The 14,781-nt window shown below is 39.3% G+C and overlaps 2 protein-coding genes across 3 annotated transcripts in view; both read left to right on the forward strand.

The window, feature by feature from the left end:
• The window catches only part of EEF1E1 (eukaryotic translation elongation factor 1 epsilon 1), a 27,145-nt gene extending 15,986 nt beyond the window's left edge, over positions 1-11,159 (forward strand). The window contains exon 4 of one of the 2 annotated variants that reach the window (XM_075704863.1): positions 11,115-11,159. In XM_075704863.1, the coding sequence (XP_075560978.1) occupies positions 11,115-11,159 (45 nt within the window). Of the gene's footprint in view, positions 1-920; positions 1,586-11,114 lie in introns of those variants that run through there. The other variant, XM_075704862.1, reaches the window with a different exon arrangement.
• The window catches only part of BLOC1S5 (biogenesis of lysosomal organelles complex 1 subunit 5), a 21,169-nt gene continuing 16,148 nt past the window's right edge, over positions 9,761-14,781 (forward strand). Inside the window, exons 1-3 of the mRNA XM_075704861.1 lie at positions 9,761-9,872; positions 11,115-11,197; positions 13,433-13,562. Of these exons, the coding sequence (XP_075560976.1) occupies positions 9,761-9,872; positions 11,115-11,197; positions 13,433-13,562 (325 nt within the window). The remainder of the gene's footprint in view (positions 9,873-11,114; positions 11,198-13,432; positions 13,563-14,781) is intronic.

Below are 14,781 nucleotides of genomic sequence, written 5' to 3' on the forward strand. Positions count from 1 at the left end.
GAAAGGTATAGTTAAGATTTGTAATTGCAGATGACTTTCTCTGAGCTGGTCCTCTGATAAAAGTAGAGGTAGGCTTGAAGCTCTTCCTTAATCTTAGCCACGGTTTCTGTGGCAAGGAGCTGTTGCAATGGCTATATGATAGTTGGAGGCTTCTTTCTCACTGATCTTGCAGCTGTTTAGATCTGGGTTAAAATAAGCAAGTGACTGTGCTGTTGACTTGAGAACTCTGGTGAACAACAGGACCTCAAACTGTAGGAGTAAGTGATAGTACTTCAAGTATGTTTATGAAATATGGACAGGTTTCCAGTTTGTTTTAATGTGGTGATTTGAATCATGCCATTGCTATCTTCATGGTGTGAGCTAGCACATCTGAACAGCTAAGTGTTAAGCTATACTGTTTCTTAGTAACTATTGTATGATTATTGCTCAAAATGGAAAACAATTTTCAATTTTTCTATCCAGTCTGAAATTGCCTGGGAAAAAAAAAACCTTATTCCTATACTTATAATACACCTTGAAATACAAAGTAGTCACTTTGCCTGTGAGGCAAGACTGCCTGCTAGATTAATGTGAAAGACTTGTGCATGTTGTGGAACTCTTCCCTGCTCCTCCCAATACTGTATGCTAACCCCATAAATAGATAGATGCATTAAATTCAAGCAAGCTAATGCCCTTTCCCCCTCTCTGTCATACAAATGTATATTCCACCCTCCAGGTCTGATCATTTGAGTAAATTAAAAGTAAGTACATACTTTGGGCTGTGAATTTTAATATGTGAAATTAAGATAGAATACTCCTGGACTGTAACAACTTTTTATGTGAGTTGAAATCAGCTGTAAAACTATCCACTTTTATTTCACCTTACCACTAATGACGCAGTGCCTTGTATTATTGGTGCCTTGTATTTCTTCCCCATGCAGGTGGATCTCACAGTGCAAGAAAAGGAGAAATACCTTAATGTGTCTCGTTGGTTCAACCACATTCAACATTACCCAGGTGTCCGACAACATCTGTCTAATGTCATCTTTATCAAGAACAGATTATACACTAATGCTCATTAAGGAAAATCTTAATGTCATGTCAGAAGGGGGTCGGGGAGTTTAGAAGTTATACTGTCCAAAACCACTAACTTGCAAATACTGGTTTGTAACCTTCTGTATGTGAACCAAAACTGTTGATGCCTCAAATAATACAGTTGCATTGAATTGCTATTGTTCGCTTAAGAATTGGAACTAGTTAAAGAATTGTATCATGTATCTGCTTAAATGCAACAATGGTAGAAAGATGGAAATTGAGTTTTAATTCACTATTTTTTAAAAATGAGAAGTTCTTTCAATTAAACATTCGAGCGTAATTACATGGTCTTTGTAGGAAAGAATTACTTATTTTCCTTCAATTATTTACTCCTTTTGCTATTTATTGAATTTTTACATAAGTCCCGCTTTCTTTTCATTTTATTTTCCATGGATGTCTACACTAGTTTTGTAAAAGTTAAGAGCTATATTGTGTGCCAAGGATGTGAAAAAGGGAACATGCAAATGGTACAAAGTATTTATGTGACTGAATAAATTATTTTAAAACTGTAGTCTTAATTTGGCTGTGAAACTTTTTATCTTCAGTTAAGAAAATGAAGATTTTAAAAGGTTAGTTCACTTGCTACTTCAGTTTGTGTTATATGCACTTTTGATTCTAGAATAATTTTCTTTCAAACTGAGTAACAAAGCTAGCGTTTTTCAAGGTTTTGCATGTCTCACTTCATACGGTATTTCCACACAAGTGCAAATGTGAGTTTCAAGATCCTAAAAAAAACACCAACAAAAAAACCCCAAACAAACCCTCAGCTTAAGATAATGATGAGCTAGTCGGTCAAGTTCACTCTCAATGTTTTAAAGTTTGTTTTTAAAACCAAAAACACTTTTGTTGAATCAGGCATTTGGATAGGTCATTTCACTGTAGAATCTGGTCATTCCATTTTTATTTTTAACAAATCTGAAGGTGCTAATGTAGTGCCCTAAGGATACATCTGAATTGGGTAATTACCTCCTGCACAATTCAGGTAACATTTCTTTTAAAACACTGGAAGACACAAAAAACAATTTGATATTTTAATTGATGAACTTCTGTGTTGGTTTCTACAACAGTGTTCAGCAAACAACTTCTCAGTTGTACGTTCTTTTGTCTTGTGTGCTACTTAAGGAGCCTCCCACCCAGTAAGGTCGATGCAAAGGTATCTTGGATAGATGTTTGAGTGCTTTGAATGTTAAAGGCCTTAAGAAAAAAGTACACAGATAATGAGGTAATTAAAATATGTCCTAACACATAAAAGGACAGAAGAAAATTGAATGAGTAAGCTTAACTTGGACAATTCCAGGCTCTCTAATAAGTGTTTTCTGTATATACATAATTTCTTTAGAGGGTTTACAGGCACACAGTGTTACTTTTAGGACTGTTACACTGTTAAAAATGAAAATATTCTTGTTTGGTTTGAAAAAGTTCTCATTGTTTCCCGGGGGCTTAATTCTCAGCTTCTACCATTTTGCCTGTTAATTACTCTTGTTCCTTGCTATTTAGAAGCAGGCCTTTTGTACTTAATTATGAAGATATCACTGAAATCTTGAGATCTGTTAAAGAATTGTGGAGTGGGCTTTAGTGGAAATGTACATCAGAAACTTCGTACTCCAGACTTTTCATATTTGACTACCTGAGGGCTTCAGGTTTTTATCGTCAATACTTGCACTCTGAATTCCTAATTTATTCAAACATTTGTTACCTAGTAGTATAACTGAGTTTGCTTTTTTTCATCCACTTAGGGCTGAGACCAAGTGATGATGAGACTTAGAAAAATACCTACACTTATACTAAACTCTACTATAATGAACCATTTTCTATTTCTGAAGGGAAGCATAAGTGGGAATCATCATTGCATTTGGTCAGGGTTTGGGCAAGTTTCACGTTCATCTTACAGATTGTTTGGTTTTACATATGCTATTGCAAATGAGAATGATGTGAGTTTTGTAAAGTCTATGTGCAAGCCTTCATCCATAGCTGTAACATAAGCTGCTACTTCTAAGAACACTGAAATGGAACCAGAGCTAAAAATACTGCTGAAAACAATTCAGACAAGTTTTGTAGGGATGATTCTACAAAGAGTCGTGGGGGTTTTTTTTAATCCCAAACAGCCTCTGTTTCCAAGTGTTGAGATTTCTTAAGATGGCTACATGCTACTGCTGCAGTATCCCCTAGCCTCTTGTGCCAGTTTTATTTTTGCTGGTGTAGAACAGAAGTGTTACTTGCTGCTGAAATGTTAACAAAAAAAAAATTCAGCTAACAGATGAAATGTTTATAAATGGATTAGTAAAATTTAACTCTGTACTATCTAAAAGACATTTGGTCATTATCATATGCTAACTTGAGCATTTCAGTTTTCTCTCCCCTTCACGGAGAAACCTAAGGGGGTAGAGGGTTTAAAGCAAAGAAGGATGAATTGAGACTTTGTCTTTAGAGAGATGACTGGGAAAACCAGATAGTCTGATTTCCTCCCCTCTCCCCCTTTCTGTCTAATGCATTTACACTGTCAAGGACAACTAAATCTGTAAAACCAGAACAAAACAAAACAAAAAAACCCACCACACTTCGGAAAAATCACAAAAATGTGGCTTGGTCTGTCTGAGATTGTATGAGGTACATTTTTTACATTGATGCCTCATATTATTTACAGATGAGGTGTAACATACATGAGCTCTCAAATCAACATCAATGGTCTGTAAAAAGAGTGTGCATGGGTAAATGTTCTGCTGTTCTTAAAGCTACTACTGCTTGTCTTTCTGGTTTTGTAATATTTTATTATACATTAGCTGAACATTACTAAAAGTGACTTCCCTCCCTTGCAACCCCCTTCTCCTTTCTTAAAATTTCAGTTGCTGAAGGGCACAGTAAATACTGTGATGTTGTTTTACTCTTGTTGCTTCGCAGTTTGATGATGGTGACGACCACAGTGATGTGTGGAATTTATTTTCACAGCATTTCATGAACAGTGACACTCTCATTTTTTAATGTATCTCATCATTGCAGTATTATTATTTTGCATAATTGTTCTATCTAATTTATTCAAGCGGCCTGACATGTTATGGTCTTTTAAGTGTGTGCCTCTAGGACTTGAGGTTGTTGCCATATGGTGAGAGAGTGCTGCATGACAGCCTTTCAGCAACTGAAGAATTCAACAGTGAAATAAATATGATAATTGTAAGTGTTCAGTGAAATCTTACTGCTCTGACTTGCCTTTTTCCCCTCGATGCCAAGATGACCTCTGTAGACAAGCCAGGTTGAAACAGGTGTTTCAAGTATTGCATCGGATATGTTAGAAATGTGCTGATGATTTTTAGTCATCTTTGTAAGTGTAACTTCATTTTCAAGTGAGAGTTCAGTGTGACTTCAGAAGTCTGCGGGGCAGTTCTTGCACTGAGACTTACAATTGGGCAACAGTGATTTATATAAAAATGCAGATTTAATATGGGATTAGAGAAGAGTGAGTAGAAATGAGAAATTTGAGAAGATCTGTGTTACACTGAACAAAAAAAACCTAGTTCCAGTTTAGACCTGGGTACTAAGAAAATCTGACCATTCAGATGGAACAGAAGTGTAGGCTTTTCAGCAGCAAAACTGTAAAGAATTGTTTTATGATAGCTTAAACGTGTAACATGTTTTTTGTCAAGTTCCATTTGTGTCATCAGTGATTTACCTACCAGGTTGGCATCCCAGTTTTCCACACAGAAGCCAAGTTAGGAGATACCACTTCTGGTTAACAATTGAAACAGTCCAGTTGAGCAAGTTTTGTTAGGTTTCTTCACTGCCCACCCACAGTAAGTACTTGCTTTCAAGAGGTTTGCACCTGTTGAATTGCCAGAGATTCTTTGGGTGGCGTGCGTAACATTTGGACAGTGAAGTCTCCCAACTAGCATCTTAGCTGTTTGCCTGTAAGAAGTGATGTTTTCACATCCTTTTAATCTTTTTTTATCTTGTAATCCTTCTTTACAGCCTACCCCACCCTCTTCAAAATATTTTTACACTGATGTAGCCCTTCTCCCAGGAATTTCTTGCTACTATCTGAATCTTTGGAAGAACATAGGCCTAGAAACAGGGAACTTGTTTTTTTTGTAAGGTACATCTTAAACTTCTCAACAGGTGTTATAGCTCATTGGAGTATCTTGATAAAATAATTCTTCAACTTCGTGCTTGCTCGCTCTCTCTCTCACACACACACATTTATTTCAATTATAGCTAGTGGAAGAGTAATCTGGACTCTTCAGCGTGGGTGTGGATCCTGGGTTATTAGCAGGGAGGTGAGATGCTAACTAAGGTGTAAGATGGACATGAGTACTTTGCAATTCAAATAAGACACTCGTCTATATTAAATGTTTTACATGAAAATGTGACTTAGAAGTGTTAACGTGGTTTTGTCCATGAAATAAAATAACACCCGAGTAACATTACAGATGAAGAGAGCTGTAGAACTTGGGCATCTTTTTATTCTTCTCTTGATTTAAAAGCAATAGGTGAGCAAAACTTTGCTCCTCAGTGCTGTGGATTTGGAAGAAATGAGGACAAAAGTATTTAAAAAGAGATTAGCTGAGAGATATGAAAATAAAGGAATAGATACACCTATAAAATCATTGTCAAGAAATCCAATGTAAGCGCTTCTATTCAGAGGTCTGGTTCATACTTGTTCTGATCTGCTAGCATCTTCTGTTTGCATCTCTGCGGGTAATCTATGGTTTGTCTGCTACATGAATGCTGAAGTTGGGAATAGAGATGTTACTGTGATTTTTTTTCTCCAAGTAAATTTGCCTCGGTATGGCCATAAATTGATTTTATAATTGTACATGTATACAGAGCCTCGTACGTAACTTTTTTTACCTTTCTTTTAATTTTTTACTAGGAAGTGGGATCTGTAGGCCTATTTGATTTTCTTTTGGTTTTCAATTTTATCACGTCTTTTAATCTTTGGTGTGTTTGACAGTCTTTAACTTCAAAGTGTAATTGCAACGATGCAGCTGCTTAATGGATTAATACATTTAATATTTTCCCCATAAGAGCAGTATTTTTTCTTTGCATCTATAATTGGATCGTGCTGCTGCTGTCCCTGTCAAATGCCAGGTTTCGTATTCACCATACACCTGAGCACATGCTTACTCACTTGGTAATCTTAGGGGTTTTTTTCTGGATTTATTGAAACTGAATTGTATTTCACACATTTCTTGTGCTTGAATTTTACTGTAAAAGACATGTGAGGGGAGATGCCATCATGCACCTCTGCTGCGCCGAGCTTTCGGATTCAGGCTGGGTCTTGTATCCCACTGCTGCACATGTCTCGAATATTAGATTTATAGTACTTCAGAGCCCAGCTCCGGGGCGACATATAAAGATATCACAGATTTGGCGGGGGGAATGGATTTTGTAGCAAGGGTTACTTGTTGCTGCTCTGTGCACGTTCCTGCAGGCGTGGCCTTTATTTTCTGTGCTGGTAGTGACTACAGCTGCTGCGCCTGCTGCAGAACGCCGCACATCCCATCTCTCACTCTGCAGGCAGGCGGGAGGTGAGTAATTTTTCATTGTTGCTGCATCTGAAGGATTCCCCTTTCCCCTCCCACGCTACCTTGGCCCCTTTAGGAAGATTTTCATCTATTAAACTTTCCCTTCTCTGTTGGAAGAACTAAATCTCTTTCAGCGTTTCCAGGCTGGTGATCGAATTTGACAGCTCGTCGGTGATGTCTATTCCACTTCAAAGAGGCAGGTAGCCTCGGGCTAGCCAGCTGCATTGTGGATTCTGCAGATTTGGCTTGCTGTTCCTGCTGGGTGTCATCTGTCTTCTTCATCTTGGCGGTGGATAATTTTTGTCCTCCCTAGCATCATCTGCCTGAGCAGTTTCTGCCTGGCAGGCCTGTCCGTCCAGGTTGAGCATCAAATACAGTAGCCGCACGGCTAATCTGACAAGGCACTCCTCCAAACAGCGCAGCCCCGGGCCTGCTTTGGCCAGCATCGGCATCGCGGCCTGCAAACTTCCAGCCATCACGATTGCGGTCTCGGTCTCCCATCACGGGTGCAGCCCATGGACTTATTCTGCTGGCGCAAAGTATGTCCCCCGCCTCGCCCTCTTAAGGGCCGTCACTCCGATTCCTCCCGTCTCGGCAGACGTCTGCCTCAACAGGTTTGGGTTTCCCTGCCTGTTGCCGGCATTTGACTCGTACACCGCCACTTGGATGAAGCAATCCTTTAGTGGATTATCATCGCTAGACAGCCTGTGGGGGAAATGACAGGACTCGGCACGTTCATCTGAAGATTTTGCAATTCGGAGTGCTGCTAACACTAATGGGAAGCGGCAGGGTGATCCCTGAAAGAGAAAGCGGGTTCCATTGCACGGCAAAAGTGACAGAGGTTGTTTAGCCTATCTTCCAAAAAAATACATGATGACTACATATGTTGATTTTCATGCTCCAAGCCATGGCTATTTCCATATTTTTCTGACTTGATGACTACTTCCTACAAACTGACAGGTTAGGGGCTCCACAAGTATTGTCTTTTTATAGCCATCACCTCTTTAAGTCCTCCTTAATTTTTTAAAATATGTTTTGAGAATAAGCTTGACAGGGCAGCAAGAGTAAGCAAGGGGAAAAAAAAAAAAACCCTGCATAAATGCAGCAAATAAAGCATATTCTTTAAAAAAAAAAAAAAAAAAAGGCAACCAAAAAACAGTATTCAAATGAACAGGAGAAATGGTTTCAGGACAGTAGTCCTAGAAACCGATGCATTTATCTGTCACAGGATTTGCCCTTGTTGCAGTCCTGTAATTCCAAACCTGACATTATTCATGATGTAAAAACTCTTACCTAGAAATGCAGTAGTTATAAACCCCTTAACTACAGGATTTCCTCCTTAGCAAATAAAAAGATAGCTGGAGCATAGGGCTTAGAGGGGGAAATAACTTGTCTGAGGGAGAGACTAGGAAAGGATGGCAGCTAGACTGGAAGGGGATAAAATTAACATTTGAACAATTCTACCCCTAATTATTAGTGATCATCAAGCCAGTTGGAATATCCTCCAGATATTATTAATATATAAGCACTACTGTAATTTACTGGTGATTGTTAAGTGCTTATGTGCTGTGGATCCATGTGGAAAAATATAAATACTAATCTATAGGTTGCAGGAGATGGTTATTTTGGGGGGAAAAAAATCTGTGAAATGGAACGGTATTTTTTAATAACGATTCTTATCTCTGCTAACTATTGCCTATTTAACATAATATTTACAGACTACATAACAGTGAAGGAGTGAAAAACTATTTTAGATATATATTTATGCTGAATTTAATAATAACTTTAGTTGAAGTATTGAACACTTCCCAATGTGAGATTAATTTTATTATTTAAACAGATTTTAACCTGATTGGCTGATTTTGGGGGAGATTGTTCCAACAAAACCAATTCACTCATTTTCAAGACTATGTTTAGAAGATTATTTGTATTGTCAAAGAAAAAATAGCGATTTCAGTGAGCAGTTTCTGACCTTTGATGATGAGACACAGAATTTAATGATAGGATCATTTTTTGTGTCTGTTGTAATAGCTTCACACAGTAAAAAAAGAAAAAAGTCTCTCTTCCCCCCCCCCCCGCCCCGCAACTGCTCCTACTTACAAAAGCTATGCAGATATGCGGAGTAGCATGTGGGCAGAACTAATTTCTAACAAATAAATATGTACTACTCCTGTTTTCTACTAATAAAATAGTAATTGTTCCAGCTAAACTGGCTCCTTTTAGGTATCCCAGGTCAGGACATTGTACGTTGGAGCAGACCAATTTGTGGTCCAGTTCTTCTTTCATTGATTGTACAAAGACACCGAGCGGTGCGGTACATTTTGCAAGCGAAAAGGATATGTAAAAAAACCCCAAACTATAGATGCAGTGACCTAAACACGGATCAAGCTGTTCTAAAAGTTACTGAGTATGCGTAGCATGAAAAAAAAAATAAATCCCAGAAGTTAATATACTGTAATTTATAAGGGGGAGAAGTATGTTGAAAATATCTTGATGCGCTCAAATAGTTTTAAAAGTAGTGTATAGGGATTTTAAGTCTTTTTTGCTTTTTTTTTATAGATATGAAATAGACTACTGCCCTTAATGTTTGTAGATCACAAGTCCAACTGTTTGCTATAAATATATATTCACTACACCCAGAAGCGAATTGATTTATTTGAATGCTTGTCTCCTCCTGAAACAAAACCCAACTCAACAAACAAGCCCGGGGGGGGGGGGGGGTGGTGGTGTGTGTTTGGTTGATTTTGTTTGGTTGTTTTGGCGTTTTTTCCACAAATGCAGGGCGCTGGGCCCAGAGAAAGCCATGCGCTGGCTGCTGCGCTGAGGGCGTCCCTGAGGCCTGTGCCAGGACGGGGCAGCCGCTGCCGGGCTGGGCTGCACAGGTCCCCCGAGGCGGCGGCAGCTTCCTTCCGTGTTTCTCCTTCCATCTCGGAAGCGCAGCCGAGGGGGGATCAGCGGGTGCCCGCCGGGGCCTGGGGGCGGCAGGCGGCCATGTCAGGCCGGCCCGCCGCCCGTTACCGCAGCAACGGCCGCCGCCGTCGAGGCGGCCGGCGCGCGGCGATGACCTCACGGCGAGGCAGCGGGGCGAGGCGGAAGTCGGGCGGGCGGGGAAGGGCCGGGCTGCCCGGGGGCCCCGCCGCCGCCGCCGCCGGAGCGGGGCGCCGAGCGCCATGAGCGGGGGTGGCCCCGCGTCCCCCAGCTGCAGCGGGGCGGCCCCGCTGCCCAGCGACAGGAAGCGGGAGGCGCTGGCGGCCGGGTCGCCGATTCAGCCCATCATAAAGGGTAAGGAGCGGGACCGGCCCGGCCCGGCTGGGTCCCGGGGCCCTGTGGTGGCCGTTCGGGGCCTGGGGGGAAGCGCGTCCCTTGAGCGGGGTGCAGCGTCGCTGCGGAGAGGGGTGCGTTAGCCGCCGCTTCCCAGCCCTCTGCCCTTCCGTGGAATGTGCCGAGGTTGGAAGTTAGGCACCTGGGAGGCTTTAACTGGCTTTCATCTCTTGGAGTTTGAAAGGCGGGTACCTGCCTGGCTTTGTTTTGGGAAGCTGGATCTGCCGCGGAGTCCTGGCCGCTGGCGTTCAGTTTCCTGGGAAGCTCTCACTGCTGTCTTGTTCGCCCAAGCACCCGCCTTTTGGCCTAGTTGATCTCTACACAGCAGCGTTTGAGCTTGGAAGTGGTGTAGCCTATGCATTATTTACTGCAATCATGTCATTCCCCAAATTTGAAATAATCGGTTTACACTTTTTTTTTTTTTTTAAATGGCGGGGGGATTCAGGGTGTTGAACAAATACACCTGGATACAGTAGAGAGGGAGAGCTACGGGTAGGAATAAACAGCTGGAGACAGGAGAAAAAGTAAGACTGTTCCTTTAGATGGCAGTGCCAGTTCTGTATCAGTTTAAAGGGCTTGTTGGAACGACACACTATATTGCTTGAAATAGTCATTAAATGCTATGCTATCAGAGTGCTTTTAAATTTCACGGGCTTTTCTTCCGTATGACAGGCAAGCCTATTTCTCATACATGTATACGTTGTAAATACTCTTCTTCAAGGGGAAGTTTCAAGTCTGTGGCCCTGGAATACAAGAAAACGCTAACAGTTTTCCTTTGGAGTGAAATTTTCTATTGTCTCTCGCTGCGGAAGACACCCACTTAAGCTGTGAATCTGTTGAGCTGCAGCCTTTAGTTGTGCCCTGCATCAAATTTTTACTGCCGTTAACAGTCAGATATGGAAGCTGTACTGAGGAGGAGGAGTGTTGAAACAGGGGATGCTGAGAGACAGAGGAGAACATTCTCCCTCACAGAAAGGTGTCTGTGGCCCTGGAATATTGATTCATTGCATTTTATCTCAGTTGGTGGTTTGCTGAATAGATAGGATAGCCAATAAATGTTATTCTGGTGCTCTCTTGATTTTGTAGCTATTTGGTGAGCAGTCGTGCCTCTTGTATTGAAGTATGGTGTGCTACCTTGTGGTGTGTAGCCTAGTATGGAGTGTGAGAGAAAAACTAAAAATCTGACTTTCATTAATCTTCTAGATGTTGGGGAAATCTATTCAAGACTACTGGATCACAGACCAGTAATTCAGGGAGAAATACGTTACTTTGTTAAAGAATTTGAAGTAAGTATTTGTATCTTATTGTGTGCTGTAACCTTCACAGTCTGAGACTTTAAGCAATCTTAGCATCTTTTTAGAGGTTATAATATGTATTTAATTTGCTTCAGAAAGATCTGACATGCATTTCTTGCCCAAAATGACTAACACACCTGTAGTATAGGTCTGCATCTTTAGTAAATAAGGCAGTAATTTAGGTCTTTTTATTTAAAAAGTTTTGAAAAGGGTATAAATACTTTTCCTGCAAAAGACTGGCAGGAATATTGGTGTAGGAGAATGATGTAGTCCTGACATCTTAGAGAATTCTAGTTGGTTCAAGGGAAATAATTGTTGGCCAGTACAGGATTATATCTGATTAAGAAGCTGGTTTGTGCTTCAGCTGGATTCAGCTGGCCCAGTTGTAATTTAATTTTGTTTTAATTTTTGTTCTGTGAAAGAAAGTAATACTACTGGAAGAAAAGAGCAACACTTTATGCAAAGTAAGAAAATCATTAAAAATTGAATGAATGTTATCTGACTGGCTGCAAATAAGGCTAAAGTACTGAAGGTGTAAAAGTGTTTATATACAGCTTTGGAAAGTGTAATATGGTTTCCACAAGATGGCAGCAAAAATTTAGAAAAGTAGAATCATGTGTCAACAAAAGACTATTTTTAAGAGTAGATTTTCATTCTTAGAGAATGTGGCATTTAAAGTCTTAAAATTAGTTCTGAAAATGTAGTTATACCTCAAAATTCTAGTGTGCAGAGCTGGTTTAAAGAAAAATTACATTAAACTGTATTCCCACACCCAGATTGTAGCTAATATTTCAACCAGGTCTAGTTTGTCTCCAGGCTGGTCTACCAAAAGAAGTACATGAACTAAACTCTCATCAGATCTGTATCGTGTGGGCTTGAGAGTCACAAGGAATGATTTCTTTTCTTTGCCTTCCCTAAGTAAGTTATAGCAGAGAGTAAATAATTTTACATGGCTTTTCATAGGAAGGAAAATTTTAAACTCAATTGCAAAATTATAACTAAATTCATACATTTCTTTCATCACACTCAAGGTCTTGTTCTATTTCTTAGACAAATTTCATATATTCTTAGATCTTTGCTTGAAATTTACTTTCTGGTTTATACTTTTAGGGGGGGAAATAGCAAAGCAGAGGATTATTTACATTCTTGCAACTTAGAATTTCTTCCAAAAATTACACTTGTTTCTAACTTCGAGATATCAGATATTTTTTGGTAGCAGTAGCACATATACTTTTTCTTTCAATGATTAGCGTCATGCTAAATGTAAAGAATGTACATTTGCATTCAGGAAGTCTGGAGCCTGTTTAATTAAGTGACTTGACTTGTCTGTACCTCAGTTTCTGAAGGTTTAAAATTAGTATGATGATCCAATTGCCCACTTCATTTGATGCAGGTTTTTTTAATTATTATTTAGAATTGCTTTATGATTAACAACTTTCAGTACAGGAATGCTTGTGTGCAACTGCTCATAACTGAAGAAGGGAAAAAGGGGGAAGGAGGCAGGTGGCAGGCTGGAGCAGATTCTAGAATACTTTTCATTGTCTAAAGGAAAGTGAAGGTGAAATTCAGAATGGAAGTGATGCTGTTGCTTCAGACAAATAGATTTTTTAATTTTTTTTAATGTAAACAATAAAGCAAGAGCTTTTTCATCTTGTAATTAATAATGATCATCAGTGAGCCAGGAGAAGGGCCACCTCTTTAGGCAAGTGTGTTACGTTATCTTTTAATCTTGACTTCATTGCTTTGCTTCAGTAAAAGCAATTTTACTTGCATTGTTTTAACCCCATACCATGCTCAACCTGGAAGGTCAGACATCAAGCAAGCAGAATCAATGCTGTGTTATTTCTCTGTAACAACTGAGTTATGAAAATGCAGTGCTTTCAAGCTCCGTTTCTCTCTGTTGTTTTTGATGTGCTCTAAATTACCTATACAAACTAACACATTTTTCTGAACAATGTTTTTATTAGTAAATGCAAACTTTTCTCACAAGGACCAGAAGGATCATTCAAAGTATTCCTGTATTTTAATGTGAAGAATGGCGCATTACTCTTTTTACAAAACTTATTTTATCAATTGTGCTAAATAAGTAGAGTAACACTTTAATAGTCAGGGGTATGGGGTATAGTCTTTGAGATAAAGGTATTAGTTTATTAATTCGGAAACCATCTTATTTTGGATAGTGGAGTTCCTTGTTAGCCACTCATTTTCTTTCAATTCTTCTGGCAGGAAAAACGTGGCCTCCGAGAACTACGAGTACTTGAAAATCTAAAGAACACAATCTTTGAAACAAATGAATATGTTCTTCCTAAGTGTGAGCAGGCAATGCATGACAATCTGAATGAAGCATTCAAGAGATGTAAGCAAGTTGCTTCTTATTTCGCTTGCTGTTTCATTTTGAGGGAGAATATAAATAGTTTGGGTTCAGAATATGATTTGTAGAAAAATTACCATCCTTGGATAAATTTTCTATGACTTACGTGCTTTGTTTTCATTTCTGTGGCATTTTAAAAGCTAAACAACAGGGACATTTTTTGCTATTTATTGGTCCAGCCAACACAGCTCTTGCTAAGGTTACATTAAAGCTTTTTGTTGTCTTAAGTAGAAGCTATTTCAGCTCAATCTTTTACAACACACTTAGAAACAGGATAGTGCTCCATGTTGGCTAAAGCCATGGACAAAATTTCGGTTTTCTGGTTTGTTGCAAGCATGCTGTGGTGTGACCTTCAAGTTTCTTAATTTTCTCACAGGAGAGCATAATACTGTCCCTCATGATTTATAACAAAATTTGCTGGTGTATAGCTATGAAATGTGCTATTATTATAATTATCTTTAGTCACAAATAGGGTAGTAGTAATAATTCTTGTACGCTAATCCTAGTTTCGTAGTTATAACTATCTAATATACTTTTCATTGCTCAGATTTGAAAAGAGTTTAAAAATTTGTGGCATTAATTTTTCAGTATCTTTTTTTTTACTTATTCAGCAGGATAGCTTCTCAAAAAGATGTTTCAGGGGAGAGTGGCTATATAGCTTTAGCTACCAAATTTATGCAGTTGAAACATGCCACTGTGGGTTTTGTTATATTTTCTGTATAGCATGTTGTATAAGCATTTCATTTCATATAATGTCTGCATATGTCAGATGCCATATAAATAATAACAAATGGTAGATGATGTTATACACACAAAACAATTGCAGGATAATATTTGAAACTTAAAATTTAGTCATGGAAATAAGGCATATGTTCTAATACGTTCTAAATGGAGTGAACCTTTGATACTACTCCGTGACTTTCTAATGGTCAGTTGTGCAATACATCATTAGTAATAGAATCACAGAATGGTCGAGGTGGAAAGTGACCTCTGGAGGTCATTTTGTCCAACCTCCCTGCTCAAGCAGGGGCAGCTAGAGCCAGTTTCCCAGGGCTATGTCCAGTTGAGTTTTGAATATCTCTACAGATGGAGATTCTACAACCTCTCTGGGCTACCTGTGCCAGTGTTTGACCACCCTCACAGGAAAAAAGTGTTGTCTTCTGTTCAGATGGAGTCTCATGTGTTTCAGTTTGTGCCTATTGCC

This window comes from Pelecanus crispus, chromosome 2 (genome assembly GCF_030463565.1).
Source record: "Pelecanus crispus isolate bPelCri1 chromosome 2, bPelCri1.pri, whole genome shotgun sequence".
Lineage (NCBI taxonomy): Eukaryota > Metazoa > Chordata > Aves > Pelecaniformes > Pelecanidae > Pelecanus > Pelecanus crispus.